The sequence below is a fragment of the Rattus norvegicus genome, chromosome 12, assembly GCF_021556685.1.
Source record: "Rattus norvegicus strain SHRSP/BbbUtx chromosome 12, alternate assembly SHRSP_T2T, whole genome shotgun sequence".
Lineage (NCBI taxonomy): Eukaryota > Metazoa > Chordata > Mammalia > Rodentia > Muridae > Rattus > Rattus norvegicus.
Genome location: NC_141545.1, coordinates 49,555,836 through 49,570,298, shown reverse-complemented (window position 1 = coordinate 49,570,298; position 14,463 = coordinate 49,555,836). Strand labels below are relative to the sequence as shown.

The window sequence follows — 14,463 nt, the reverse complement described above, 5'->3', positions numbered from 1 at the left end:
GCAATCTTGTCTGTCTTGATCCCACAGTTGGTTGGCCTGGTGGATACAGGTCCCAGGCATGTGGAACTGCCAGAGAGGGTACATCCTTATTCTTGAGATTCTGAGGCCCCGCCGCACTATTTCACACTAGTCAAGGATGTCCCATTCCAACAGGCAGGGGGTGGACTTGTGACCTCTCCAGGGTCTCACTGCTTGGTCTTGTGGTTTGGGTTTTGTTTTTGTTTTTGTTTTTTTTCCGGAGCTGGGGACCGAACACAGGGCCTTGTGCTTGCTAGGCAAGTGCTCTACCACTGAGCTAAATCCCCAACCCCGTGGTTTGGGTTTTGTCTGTTTAGGGCTTATTGGTGTACATGAGAGAGGACTGCAGTTGCTCAAGGGAGTGTACACAGAAGCCACAGGAAGCTTTTGAGCAGGCAACAGCACGATCCGACATCTAACCAAGTCCCTCTGGGGATGGAGCGACCGTGCAGCCATTCTCAACGCCCCCACGTCCTCGATGGGTCATGCGCATGAGCGCGCTGAGAAACTCTTTTGAAAACTGATCTAAGACAAAAGCCCTTCAGCTGCTGTGAAGAGAACAGACGGTCGGGAGACAAGGGCATGAGTGAGAGGCCAGCAAGGAGAAGAATCCTGCTGAGAACAGATGGGACTGGGCCTGTGGGATCTGGTGACTGTAGAGAGGCGTGGGCTGGAGCACGGCTGACACTGAGACATGTAAGCAGCAAGATTTCCTGAAGATTCAAAATGTGCGAGAGAGCAGAGTCAAAGTTGACCTCAACAGTCTGGCCCACATGTGAGGGAGGTGTGGCTGTCATGGGAACCACCAAGTGAGGAGGGATCCCGAGTTCAAGTTCACAGGCTGGAGCAGGGCTTGGTGGCTAAGGTCACTTGCTGATCTTGCAAAGAACTAGATGGTGTCGAGAGGGTCACAACCTTTGGGACTTCCAGTTCTTGGGGCTCCAAAGTCCTTTTCTGGCCTCTGCTCAACACACCCAGAACGCACAAAACTCATGTAGGCACACACACACACACATGTACATGCATTTGAAAACATATATTTTTAAGGAAAGCGTTCAGTTCAGACATGTGCTGTCACAGTACTGCAGGCATTCCCACCAAGGAAAACATAGCAACCGCTTGCTTTATTGCCTGACCAAAATGAGGTTCAGCGACCCAAACCGAAGCAGAGAGGGACAAGAAATGACAAAAGCGTTTGTCAGAGCCCCACTGCCCAGTGTCTTTCCCTGCTCCGACAACAGTTCAGCCACACAGGGGCAAGCAGGCTCCAGCTTCACGAATGAGCGTCTAGCCTTCAGAAGAGGAAGACAAAGGCCAAAAACCACCCTGGTGGTAAGTGTCAGAGGCAGGATTTGAACCCAGCACTACCCGACTTGGGTTTCCCCATTTTATCTTGATTAGTGAGGCCAGAGGAAGTGAGAGAGGGGCACACTGAGGTGTCAAACTCATGCTCCATCACAAAGACAGGAAATGTAAAAAGAGAGAGATAGCATCCTTTTTTTTTTTTTTAAATGTATGTGAGTACGCTGTCACTGTATTCAGACCCACCAGGCAGAGGGCATCGGATCCCATTACAGATGGCCGTGAGTCACCATGTGGTGGCTGGGATTTGAACTCAGGACCTCTGGAAGAGCAGTCAGTGCTCTTAACCGCTGAGCCTTCTCTCCATCACTCATATCATCCTTTAATTCCCTGAGTGCCCTGGCCCTGTGGTCTTTGACGAGACACACCATGCTCTTCCCACTCAGGGCTTTTCCTCACAAAGTCTTTCTGGAACGCTCACACAGGTATTGTTTCTGAATGTTTCCTACCTACGCCTGGAAGCTCTCCTTGATCTCATTGCTGCTGAGAATCGGGATTTCTGAACAGCCCTGGACTGTACAAGCATTGGAAACAGTTGTCATAGCTATGAATGTGACACACTCAATTCCCACCTCGTCTCCCAGGCCAGCACTGCACAACAGAACCTGGGAGACAAGTACAGTTACAGGAAACATCTATGCATGGGTCCCGTGAAGTGGTAGCCCTAGCTACAGGTAGCTACAGAAATGTGGTTCATATTTGAAAACAAAGGGGCGGATTTTGTGCATTTACTTACGATATGTATTTGTCCCAACCAGCTTTAACTGTCAACTGGACACAGCCTGAGAGGAGGGCCTCCGTTGAGAAGTTGCCCAGATCAAGTTGGCCTGTGTGCCTTTCTGTGGGGGAACTGTCTCCGTTGTTAATTGATGTAGGAAGGTCCAGTCCACTGTGGGCGGTGACACCATTTCCTAGGCAGGAGGTTCTGAACTGTGTCAGAAAGCCAGCTGGGGACAAGCTGGTCAGCAAGCCCTCAACAGCCACCGCGGGCTTCCTGCTATAGTTTGGCCGTGCAGTGCTTTCCCTGACTGGAAATAATTCTTCATGGAAAACAAACGGGCTATTTCAAGTTCCTGCCCTGACTTCCTTTGAGGATGGGCTATGATGTGAACCCGAGGCCACAAAACCCCTTTCTTCTCTGTAATGCGGGGTGTCTTATTACAGCCGCAGAAATGTAGGCAGAACAGTATCATACCACACATTATTTCACATGTAAATTATATAATTTATATTAAGCACACGTGGCCAGAGGCTACCTTACTGTGACTGTAAACTGCGGCTCCTTCAAGGCATGGACCATGTTATCTTAACCATCCATGCGGTCCTCTGAACCAAGCATAGTATCAAAGATAAATTATTAGTGCCCAGGCCTGGTGGCACACATTTCTCATCCCCAGCACTCTGGAGGCAGAGGCAGGCAGATCTCTGAGCTTTGGGACAACCTGGTTTACACATTGAGTTCCAGGACAAGACAGAGTCATCTGAGGGCTGGGGATGTAGATGTGTGGTAGAGCTCTTGCTTGGCATGCATGAGGCCCGGGGCTCCATCATCACTGAATGAAAAACCACTAACCTGGAAAAGAGAAATCTCACAAGCCTGCCTCGCACAGTAAGAGCGACACACAAAGTTGTGGCTGCTCCACACCCCACACCCCACACCCCACACCCCACACCCCACACCCCACACCCCACACCCCACACGTGTGTTGCCTGTGGACAGCAGGTGGACAACAAGAGCCATCCGTCTCAACTGGGCCATCCCAGAGCTGTGCGACAAGGCCTCCAGGCTCACCAGAGGACTGCTTTCTTAGCCACGCTCACCTTGCTCCCCTCCCCAGCCTGCAATCTGCTTACAGGCTTATGGTCTATTAGCATCAACCTCCCGCAGGACCACGTCTGTTCCAGAGTCCACTCCTGCCAGCACTCTGGATATTTTCTAAGCCATATTGCTCTCAGGAAATCTGTTGCCTGCAATTTCCATATAATATATGCAGGGTATGGTCTGAGAAAACATCTAAGTCGTGATGTGTAACCCACTCAGATTCATACGGCTGCCTGTTTTCTTTTAGCTTCCTCGTTTTTTGTTTTTTTTGTTTTTTTTTTAAATAAACAGAGGTCAGGGCATTTACAGGCTAATTCTGACTTCAATCAAAGGCAGTTGGGGATTTCTTTTTAAGAGGATTTTTGTTTTCTATTTCATTTATACATATGTGTGCCTGTATGCCACCTGCATGCAGGTCCCTCAGAGGTCAGAAGGGGGTGTCAGATGTCCTGGAATTGGAGTCAGTGGTGTAGGTGAGCTGCCCAATGTGGGTGCTGGGGACCAAACTGGGTCCCCTGGAAGAGCAGCAAGCATTCTTGACAGCCTAACCACCTTTCCAGCCCCTGGGGCTTTCATGAAAGCAGCAGTTTCTGGAAGTTCAGCAACAGTAATCTACATAATTACCTTGTATAAATGTCTCAGGTGTAGTGACAGTTGGAAATAGATACTGTGTATCGGTTTGTATTGTCAAGCACTCAGAACACATCTCCCTTAGCCTCCATGATAAACATATGAACCAAGTATCATGATAGCCATTGTTTCAGGAATTGAGCCAGAGTACCTGGAGTGTGCTGACCACATACCGTGCTGCTGTCCATCTGACCCCTTCTCTGCCCCTGTCTCTTCATGGCTAGGGAAACTGAGTCTTCGGAAGGTTAACTGACTTGAGGTCAAGGTTTGAACCTGAGTCTGCCTGGCTCAGAGCCGGTATTCTCCGACAGTAAGCCACTTAACCTCTCCAATAGATAGCACACGCATGCTCTTCTTTCTATAAACCATTGAGAGATTTGGGAGAGGGGTCCAGCAAGGTTTCTCTTTGTATATCCATGGCTATGCTGGAACACCCTCTGTAGAGCTGGCTTTGAACTCACAGAGATCTGCCTGCCTCCTGAGTGCTGGAACTAATGGTGTGCACCACCACCCTAGATGATGACAGAGATGGTGATGGTGATGGTGATGGTGATGGTGGTGGTGGTGGTGGTGGTGGTGATGATGATGATGATGATAGTGTTGTTGTTGTTGTTGGTGGTGGTGGTGGTGGTGGTGGTGGTGATGATGATGAATGTTTTTGAGACAAGATGTTACTCAACCTGGCCTAGAACCTATACTTATCCAGATTCAATCTCCCAAGTGCTAGGATTACCGGACAGGTCTGCATCTCTAGACCCAGTTTCAATTAATTACATATATAAATTTCCCTAGTCTCACTATTTCTCTCTGTATATTTAGTGCCAGGGATGGGACCCAAGGCCCTGTGCATGGTAGGTAAGTGCTCACCCAGAGTATGAATGAGCCATCCCCCGGCTTCCCATTTTCACCGGCTCTTATTTATGGAGAAATTAGTTTGTAATGCCAAACCTATATCCTAGGAAGTTAAAGGCACAGGTGTCCTTTGCTGAGTTCAGGTGGTCTGGTGGCGGGTGGAAATTCATCCCACTAAAAGCTAGCATTCCGATGCAGGTTCTTATCCTGAGCTTATTCTGGGCAACATTGTTTCAATTTGTGGGTTGTGTTTTTTATTCTGGGTAACCGTTGAGCTCTGGGAACACAGTGTTTAAGCTCAGCAAGAGCCGCATTTCCTTGAGGGGGGGTCTCTGTCCTGACATTTATATTTTTTGCTTCAGGTTATTAGAAGCAGGTACCCTTTTGCATTGTGAAATACCCCTCATTAGTTGGGGTATTTATGGATCTGTTAACAAAAGCTTTAAATGTACAGTTTTAATTACTGAAGACTGTGTAATGAAGGAATGATTTTGCCTGGAGTTGAGAAGTAAATATGCCAACCCCCACAGAGCCTCAGAGAGCCTGACCAGCCACACTAAAAGTCACTTGGGAGAATTCCTCGGTAGCTGGAGGTTTGGGGAATTGGGGGGCGCACACCATTTTTAAAGTCACACGTGTTAACGATACCCAGTCCTTCCCAACAGACCTAAGTGGAACTGACTTCCACCTGCCAGTTAAGAATTAAAACGGGAATCCTGGAAATATTCTTCATACTGACCCCGTTCAGACTCTTGGAATTTGCTTTAACCATTGCAGTAGCGGCTACCTGTAAATCCCCTCTGAAGGCCTCTGTCTTCTCCACCGCCTCTCTGTGCTCCCCACTAGATTCATAGAGTGAACTGAGTATCCCCCCCCCCCCAGAAAAATTCCCGACCTCAAAGGAATGCATTCCTGGTGTGTCCAAGCTGAAGCCTACTCCAGCGAGCTCTCCCCCTCAAACCTTTCATTCAGAAGACAAGAGTCTCCAGCCAGGACTCACAGCCTTCTCATTCACAGGCTTTCCAAATAGCCTTCCCTCCAGGAAGGCATCTGTGCTGTTTAGAAAGCAGTTTGCAACAGCACAACGTTCCTTTCCGAAAGACCTTGTAGGAGGGGGAAAAAACCAGGAATTGCACAGTGTGAGAGGCTGGGAAGGGACAGATGTCAGCCCTCGGTCATTTCAGCCCACATATTCAAACACCATCCAACGCGTTCTCACAGCATAGACCTCAAAACCCCTTCTGGGTTGAGAGCGATTTCCAAGGGGAAACACAGAAGCTAAGGATCCCCACAAGGTCCTGACAGATCTTGTGGGGGAAATGAATCAGAAAACAGAAGCTGGGCTAGGAAAATGGCTTGTCTCCTCCAGGCCCAATTCTTGCGTCTCGAACAGCATTTTCCAATTCAAGAGGCCGTGCGGGGATGCACCCCTGCAGGCTTTGCTCTTCTAAAGGGCGCCCTGCCGGCCTCCCTTCGCCCCCGCGGTACTCACGGCAACTGCCTGAGCTGGAACAGGTCCTCCTCCATGTCCGCGCTGCGCCAGGGCGAGCCTGGGCATGACCCTTACATGGTGAAGCAGGGCCGGCGCTCCGGCTTTCAGCACCGGGATGCTGGACAGCTCCGCGGCTTCCTCGCTGGGCAGCTGCTGGGGGAGGGAGCCCTGCCCGGGAGACAAAGCCAGCCGCTGCCGCCGGAGACCGACAGGAGTGGGCGGAGGACGAGGGGAGGGCTCCGCGGTGCAGGGGGCGGGGCGAGCCCTGCTGCTCCCAGGAGCCCACGGTCCTCTGTTTGGGGTGTCTGTGGGGCACCCCGACCGACCAGAAGAAGCCTCCCTCGCAGATTCTTTGTAGGAATTTTAATGTCGGTATGATGTTCCGGAAGCTTAAGAACGGAGTATGGATTTTTAGAAATGAACTCCATGTATAACACTGCTGCGTGTTGAGCACCTACTGGGTTCCAGGCACAGTAGCACCCTGATGGCAAAACGGTTTGAAAAAATTTTTATCACAGAGCCGAGGGCCCGACGAAACGGGACCTAGGAAAGGATCTTGTTGGGTACTGAAGGCTAGAAGGCGGAAGAGTAACTCAGTTACTCAGCCTTGCATTGTGATCTTTGCGGCCTGACTGGAGAGGTGAACGGCAAAGTCCCTGCCTTGAGGTCTTTCCCTTAGAATTCAGGCTCTCCACCTTCCCCGTTTCCGCCTGCTTTAGAACTTGAGCTCTGTGAATTTTCTCAGCCTGGGTTACCACAAACTGCAGGGACAGATGGGGTACACATCAAACCGTATCTCAAAAGTTAAGACAAGCCAGGCACAGAGGTGTACAACTTTGACCCCAACACTTGGTAGCTGAGGCAGGTGAATCTCTGTGGGGGGGAGAGAGAGAGAGAGAGAGAGAGAGAGAGAGAGAGAGAGAGAGAGAGAGAGATATTAGAGATCTCAATTCAAGTTGCCCATAAACAGTTGACTCCTCCCAAAACTATGGAGTCTCCTGGGTGTGGGCCTGCTATCTTGACACTTAAATAGCTCCACTAATCCTAGAGTAGAAACTCAGTTCTAGTTCTAGTGTGCATAAGTGGAGAAAGGAGAAAAAGATTCACCTATCAAGATGGCGGCTCCCACGATTCCCATATACGAGAGCCATGACTGGATGGAAGATCACAGGAACAGAAGGAAGAGAGGAATGTTCTTTTCTTTTTTCTTTTCTTTTCCTTTTTTTTTTTTTTTCTTTGTTTCGGAGCTGGGGACCGAATCCAGGGCCTTGGGCTTGCTAGGCAAGCGCTCTACCACTGAGCTAAATCCCCAACCCCGGAATGTTCTTTTCTTTCTTTTTTTTTTTTTTTTTTTCTTTTTTTTCTATTTTTCGGAGCTGGGGACCGAACCCAGGGAATGTTCTTTTCTAATGTTTTATAACTTCTGTGTATGTGTGTGCATGTGTTCATGTGTGTTCGGGGGTGGGGCCTCTAGAAGCTAGGAGAGGGTGTTTCATTTTCTGGACCTTGAGTTTCAGGCCCCTGATGCAGGACCTCTGGAAGAGCAGGAAGTGTTCTTAGTTGCTGAGCCATCCTACCAGCCCCCACATACCCTACCACACACACACACACACACACACACACACACACACACACACTAGTGTTTGACTGCACATATGCACATGCATGTGTGCTTACAGAGGCCAGAAGAGGGCATTAGATCCCCTAGAGCCAAAGATACCGGTAGTTATGAGCAACCGTGTGGGTGCTGGAAAAGCAGGTCCTCTGGAAAAGTAGCCAATCTCTCAACCATCTCGCCAGTCCTCTGTAAAAGTTAACTACTACTTGCCTGAAATAATTGCCATCTCAGAAGTTTACTGCCTCCGTCTGCTCACTTAGACCTAGTTCTGGAAGCTTCTAGCCTCTGTACAATCTAATGTAGGCCTAGAATGTTTTCAGCCTCTGAGACTTACTGCTGAATAAAAAAAATAAGGAAAGAAAGAAAAAAATAAAGTTCTAACCTTTTCTGGACTTTGGCTGGGTGGTTCAGCTCAGCTGTTCTGGCTGAAAACTCCTCTCCAAGCTGACAGGTTCAATCTGGCTTCTCTCTTGGCTTCTCCTGAAACACTCTGCTTGGCCTCATACTAACTTTGGAAGAGATTTTCTCTAATCTTCTGGCTCCTTCTCATTTTCTGGATCGTTCTGTCTTCACCTGTGTCTAGCTTGTCCTCTCTCTGCAACCTGTCTTCTGTAAAATGGCCTCCTCTCCTCTTTCTCTGAGTTGCTCTCTCGTAAGCAGCCCCTCTTTCCTTTCTCTTCTCATGAGAGTTGGGTGTATCCTATCCTGTCAAATCTTTCTTCGATTCATCACTTTGTCTGCCACCCAATTAGACATCACTTCAAACATGTCTGCTTCCTTCTACAAACTAACTTTACCTTCATCGTTTGGGCTTAAAGATGTAGAGTGTGTCTGTATTCCAGCCAGAGGGATGAAAGGTGTGTGCTAAGGCTGAGCCCCACAGCACAGCTAGGGAAAGGTTTTGCCTTGAACAACACAAGCCCAGGGTTCACAGCATCATCAAATGTCCTGCAACAGTCCACTCCCCACAACCATTTTATTCTTTTCTTTTCTTTTTTTCGGAGCTGGGGACCGAACCCAGGGCCTTGCGTTTGTTAGGCAAGCGCTCTACCACTGAGCTAAATCCCCAACCCCCATTTTATTCTTTTCTTACTTTTTTCTTTTCTTTTCTTTTTTTTTTTTGTATTGACAAAGTGGGAAATGAGTTGGTCCGTAGTACAAGGACACCAATCTGAGAGCCCCAGTCACAGACAGACAGACAGACAGACTGACTGACTGACAGCACATGAACTTGAGAACCACGAGCCAGCCCTGTAGTCCTCACCATTGATAAACTGAGGCAGGAGGTTAGCCATGAGTTTGAGGCCAGCTAGGTCTATAGAGTGAGACCTTGTCTCGAAAACATAAAAGCCAGGAGACTGGAGAGGTGGCTCCATGCATAAGAGCACTTGCTGCTCTTCCGGAGGACCTGAGTTCAGTTCCCAGAATCACTTCAGGTGACTCACAACTGCCTATAACTCCAGTTTCAAGGGATCTGTTATCTCCTCTATAGGGATCTGCACACAGATGGACAGACTCACAGACACACATACAATGAAAAAAAAATTAAAAGTTAGATTAAATGGAAACTACAAAAACTAAAAATATTCAAACAAAAACCTCAACAGTCTAGAGCAGGGTGTTCTTCACCTCCCTTGCCTCCAAGATTCTTCATGAACATTCCTGGGGGACAGGTTCTGCTCTGTCGTGTGTCAGATGAGGAAACAGGTCTCCGAACACTAAATAAGTCACATAGAGATACTCAGCCAGGTAGGGGTGGATTTGAAGTTAAAGTGCCATCTGTTTGGGGGGACTGCCCCTCGGGTTCCAGGCTTTCTTTGAGGTTCTCAAGCAAAATCATCCTTCGTGGGGTTAGTAAAAGATCCCGAGTTACTGAAACACCAGATAACTAAAATAAATGGAAGACTAAAAATAAGTAGAGTGGTTGCAGTGCTGTGGCAAAATGTCCGGATGAACAAAAGCTTAAAAGGTAGAAAGGTATGGGGTTGGGGATTTAGCTCAGTGGTAGAGCGCTTGCCTAACAATCGCAAGGCCCTGGGTTCGGTCCCCAGCTCTAAAAAAAAAGGAAAGAGAAGAAGAAAAAAAAAGGTAGAAAGGTGTGCTTTGCTTTTTGTCTCAAATGTTCAGATATGTCTGTACTCATCAAGCCACAGGAAATGACAACATTGTTGCAGAAGCCATGACAAAGAAAGCAGCTTGCTGCCCCAAGGCAGCCAGGAGGCAGGAGGGAAGGGGCTGAGGTCCACATGAACTGTCAAAAGCAAAATATCAGGATTGGGGATTTAGCTCAGTGGTAGAGCGCCTGCCTAGCAAGCGCAAGGCCCCGGTTTGGTCCTCAGCTCCGGAAAAAAAAAAAAAAAAGCAAAATACCAGGGCCAGGGAGACCAGGACCCCACCCAGTTCAGTTCTCAGCAGCCACATCAAGTGACTCACAACTACCTGTAGCTAGAACACCATAGGATCTGATACCCTTTCCACAAAACAACAACAACAACAACAACAACACCACACACACACACACTCACACACTCACACACTTTCAAACAATAAGTATGAACATTTTTTAAAGCATACTCCCAGAAGCTAGTCCCTCCCACAAGCCCCCAACTCCTAACACCTGCCTTCTAAAGTGGGAAGCACCTGGGCCCATGCTTTGAGCACACAGGCCTTTGGGGAACATCACACGTTAAGTCAGCACAGTGGCTTCGAAATCTCCTATCACTCATGTACTGACTGAGTGTCGTACCTGACAACCTGCACTTAAGTCACTTGTAACTAGTCCTCTTTTTGCCTATGAATGTTATGATGTGTGTGTGTGTGTGTGTTTGTGTGTGTGTGTGTGTGTTCACATATGCTTCCTAACTAGGAGATTTAAAAGTTCTATAGAGAATGGCAGTATGTTCCTCACCTCTCTGAGCTTCCTACTTATAAATTGGGCCAGTGGGATGGTCCAGCAGGCAGTAGTGCTTGCTGCCAAACATGATAACCTGGTTTTGAACATACATGGCAGAAGAAGAGAACCAAATTCTTCAAGTAGTCTTCTGACCTCCACATGTAAGTCATGACACATGCCTCCCCAATAAATAATAGCTTTTAAATTGGCTAAAGGTTGTAAGATGGTGCAGTCGCTGTGGAAAACAATATAGAAGTGTCTAAATAAAAAGAATTTGCATATAAATCTATAATCTCATTACTTGGTATAAACCTAGAAGGACTGAAAACAAGACCAGAAGGAGATGGGGTTGTGTGCCCAAGTTTATTGCCAAGAAGTGGGAGCAACCTGTGTCCACTCACAGATGGACAGCAGAGAGAAGCTAGTACTTAAAATGGAATATTACTTTCCTATAAAAAAAGACTTTATGCCAAGTGAACCAAGCCAATCGCCAAAGAATTCTGAGCGACTCCTTTCCTGAGAGGACTGCAGACAGCCTCATAGGATTGGAAATAGAACGGAAGTTACTAGAATGGGAGACAGGAAGGGGGAGTTGTTCAACACACACAGTTCAGCTTTGAGAAGAGAAACAGTATAAAGATCTGTTGCACAGCAACCCGCCCACGCAAGACAGGAATCCAAAAATTCTAACACTTTTACTTATTATATGTATAACAGAGGGAGATTCATAGCAGATAAATATCTAGTTTGTTTCTGTGTTTTGCTGTTTTAAAGAGTGATTCCATGAACATTTGTGTGGGACTGTGTAGGACTTGGTATGAACCTAATAGAAATAGATTTCTAAGGCATTGCATTTTAATTTATTGCATGTCTGTGTCTGTGTATTTGTGTATGCATGTGTGCACGCAAGTGTTTGTGCGTATGTGTTTGTGTCTGTATGTATTTCTGTGTGTATATGTTTGTGTGCACGTGTATGTGTTCGTGTGTGTATGGGTGTAGTATGCGTGTGTGCATGTGGATGCACACATGTGTGTATGTATAGTGTGCATGTGTGTATATGTGTGCTGCGTGCACATGTGTGCACATCTGCATGTGTGCATATATGTGCAAAGAGTGCATGTGTGTATATATCTATCATTCGTGTGTGTTCATGTGTAATGTGTGTGCATATGCTTGTGTATGTGTGCATGTATGTTTGTGCTTGTGTGTGTGTGTGTGCCTGTGTGTGTGTGTGTATGTTGCGCACCACAGCACTCATAGAAAGGTCCGGACAACTTCGGTTCTCTTCTACTGTATGGTCCTGGGGACTGAACTCAGGCTGTGAGATTTGGGAGACAGGCCTACAGAGCCCCACATTCTAAAAATCAAAGAACCATCTATTTTAAAGCTTTTTCCAGTTTAATAACAGCCTTTCCACTTGAAAAACATGAACGAAGCTCTGCCCTGAAGGCGGAGCCTCGGTGTCTGTGACTGAAGCCTGAGCAAATGCGATGGCTCAAAGCTTCCAAAAAGGTCCCCGGCCCCGGAAGTCTCCCTTAGCAACAAATTAGGCTGCGGTTGCTAAGGGAAAAGGAACCGGGGAGCGGGCGTCCGTGCACTATTGCAGTCCGGTGTGACCAATTTCCGGTCCGTCTCCCTGGCTTCCCCCGCCGAAGCGGGGTCGCCACCGCGGGTTCCTCCACTTTGGGAACCTCGCACACTGGGCTCCTCATTACATTACGCTGCAGCGGGCGTGGGGGGCGGCGGCTGGCGGCGGCGGCAGTGGCCGGGATGCTGAGTTCCCGGGCGCAGGCGGCGAGGACAGCGGCCGACAAGGCCCTCCAGCGCTTCCTGCGCACCGGGGCGGCCGTCAGGTGAGCGGGTGGGGGATGGCGGCTGCGGGGCTTCCAGGCCTGCGCCGACCCGGCGGAGGCGTAGGCCGCGGCCCAGCGTTGCCTCCTGGTCCCTGCAGTGGCCGTGGCCTGCGAGGCCCCGTAGCCCTTCTCGGTGACCCCAGAACCCGGGCTCCAGGCCCACAGTCTCCTCAGGCCTGCACACCGCCCCCAGTTTGTCATATGCCAGTCTTCCACCTCTGCCGTGCTGGGAATCTTCAGGTCTGCATCCCAAACCACGTTTGGTTCCCAAGATATCAAAGCTCCTCAGCTGCTAAGCTACCCAGTGTGTGACAACTTCAGACTCTTGGTTCTTGCTAGGACCCCGGCCTGCACCCCAGGCTGTTTATCTTCCCAAGGCCTGGGGCCACACCCCCATTGCTCACCATGACTACTGGGACCTGTTGCTTGGGTTGGCTTCCTAGGATATGGGGGCAGGTCTGACAGCGTCTTATCCATCTTGGAAGACCTCCACCACACCCCCCAGTGTTTATCCTGTCCAGCACCCTTATTTTACCAGGTAGGAGATAAGGCTGTAATAGGCCTTGTGGCCTAAGAGCTGACCTGAGGGCAGGATTGGCCAGTTTTAGCCTTACTCCAGGCCCTCTTAGTCTTTTCCTGATACCGTTCTGCAGAAGTAGTAGTCTATCAACAGCGTGCCTCAATTTCCCTCATTGAGCGTATGCCGGGCAGGTGTTCGGTATGTAACTGGCCCCCATCTCCACCTGTCTGCTTTTTAAGCCAAGGTCTGTGTACTTTCTATGGATTCATCCTTGAAGGCCAAAAATGATTTGAAATTCATGATTCCCTGTGACATCGGAGAATGCTGGCCGTTGTTTGGCGATCACTGTTGTCACTAGTGACCCTATTCAGTGAGTGTTTTTATTGAGCTGAGATCTATATTCCTGGTCCTGGGGGAGGGGATCAACTTCATATAGTCCAAACATTAGGTAAGAATGTGTTACACATATGTCCACATGCATGTGGGTACATGTTACACATGTGTGGGTTGTCTTCCTTGAACATACAGAACTTTGTATAACATTGTGTTCTGAATAGTGCCCATGTTCAAGTCAAGTCTGAAACGAAGACATCTTTAATGGCATGAGCATGTAGACGATCTCTTGTTGTATTGTTTAATATTCTTAAAGAGAAATCCATTTCTAAAGCCTGGCACCACTGTTCAGTCACTCATTGTTCAGGAGCCAGGAGGACTCTTGAGTTCAGAGCCAGCCTGGGCTAGAGTGAGTTCAAGGCTAGTCTGAATGACTTCAGGAGACCCCATCTCAAAAAAAAAAAAAAAAAAACAAAAAAAACCAAAAAAGCAACTCAATAAATAGGGAGAGACTAGGGAGATGGTCCAGGTGTTCGATTGCCTATTGCATAGGCAACAAACGTGAAGACCAGAGTTGAGGTCACCAGAAGCCATGCGAACACCAGGTAGCCTGGCATATTTCCTGCACTGGGTGGGAAGAAGCATGGGAGTCTGATTAGCTGTGCCAGTGAGCTCTGGGTCCCCTGCCTGAATGAACAAGGTAGAGAGTGGTGACAAGGACATGCAGTACTGCCCCCCAACCCAGTGTTCAAGCTAAGTGCTTAAGTACCCCTGATTTCCAAGACAAATTCTTTTCTTTTTTTTAAAAGATGTATTTATTTATTATATATGAGTACACCAGAAGAGTGCTTCGGATCCCATTACAGATGGTTGGGAGCCACCATGTGGTTGCTGGGAATTGAACTCAGGACCTCTGGAAGAGCAGTCAGTGCTCTTAACGACTGAGCCATCTCTCCAGCCCCCCAGGACACATTCTTACTGGTGCACATTACTTTAGATTTCAAGCTTGCTGGTTGGTGGTTACTTTGACCAAACATCACTTCCCCACCACTGTCTGTACCCGCCTGCTG

The 14,463-nt window shown here is 48.3% G+C and overlaps 2 protein-coding genes across 9 annotated transcripts in view; one reads left to right on the top strand and one right to left on the bottom strand.

Annotated features, from left to right (window-relative positions):
- Svop (SV2 related protein) overlaps positions 1-6,396 on the bottom strand; it is a 58,507-nt gene extending 52,111 nt beyond the window's left edge. Inside the window, 1 exon segment of the mRNA NM_134404.4 lies at positions 6,177-6,396. Coding sequence (NP_599231.3) covers positions 6,177-6,211 — 35 coding nt within the window. The 5' untranslated portion in view covers positions 6,212-6,396.
- Positions 1-14,463, top strand: part of Usp30 (ubiquitin specific peptidase 30) — a 52,923-nt gene that overhangs the window by 16,802 nt on the left and 21,658 nt on the right. For 3 of the 8 annotated variants that reach the window (XM_087578604.1, XM_087578599.1, XM_087578603.1), the window contains exon 1: positions 12,336-12,540. The exons of 4 other annotated variants lie outside the window; for them this stretch is intronic. In XM_087578604.1, coding sequence (XP_087434730.1) covers positions 12,458-12,540 — 83 coding nt within the window. In that variant the 5' untranslated portion in view covers positions 12,336-12,457. 8 annotated transcript variants of the gene reach the window in all.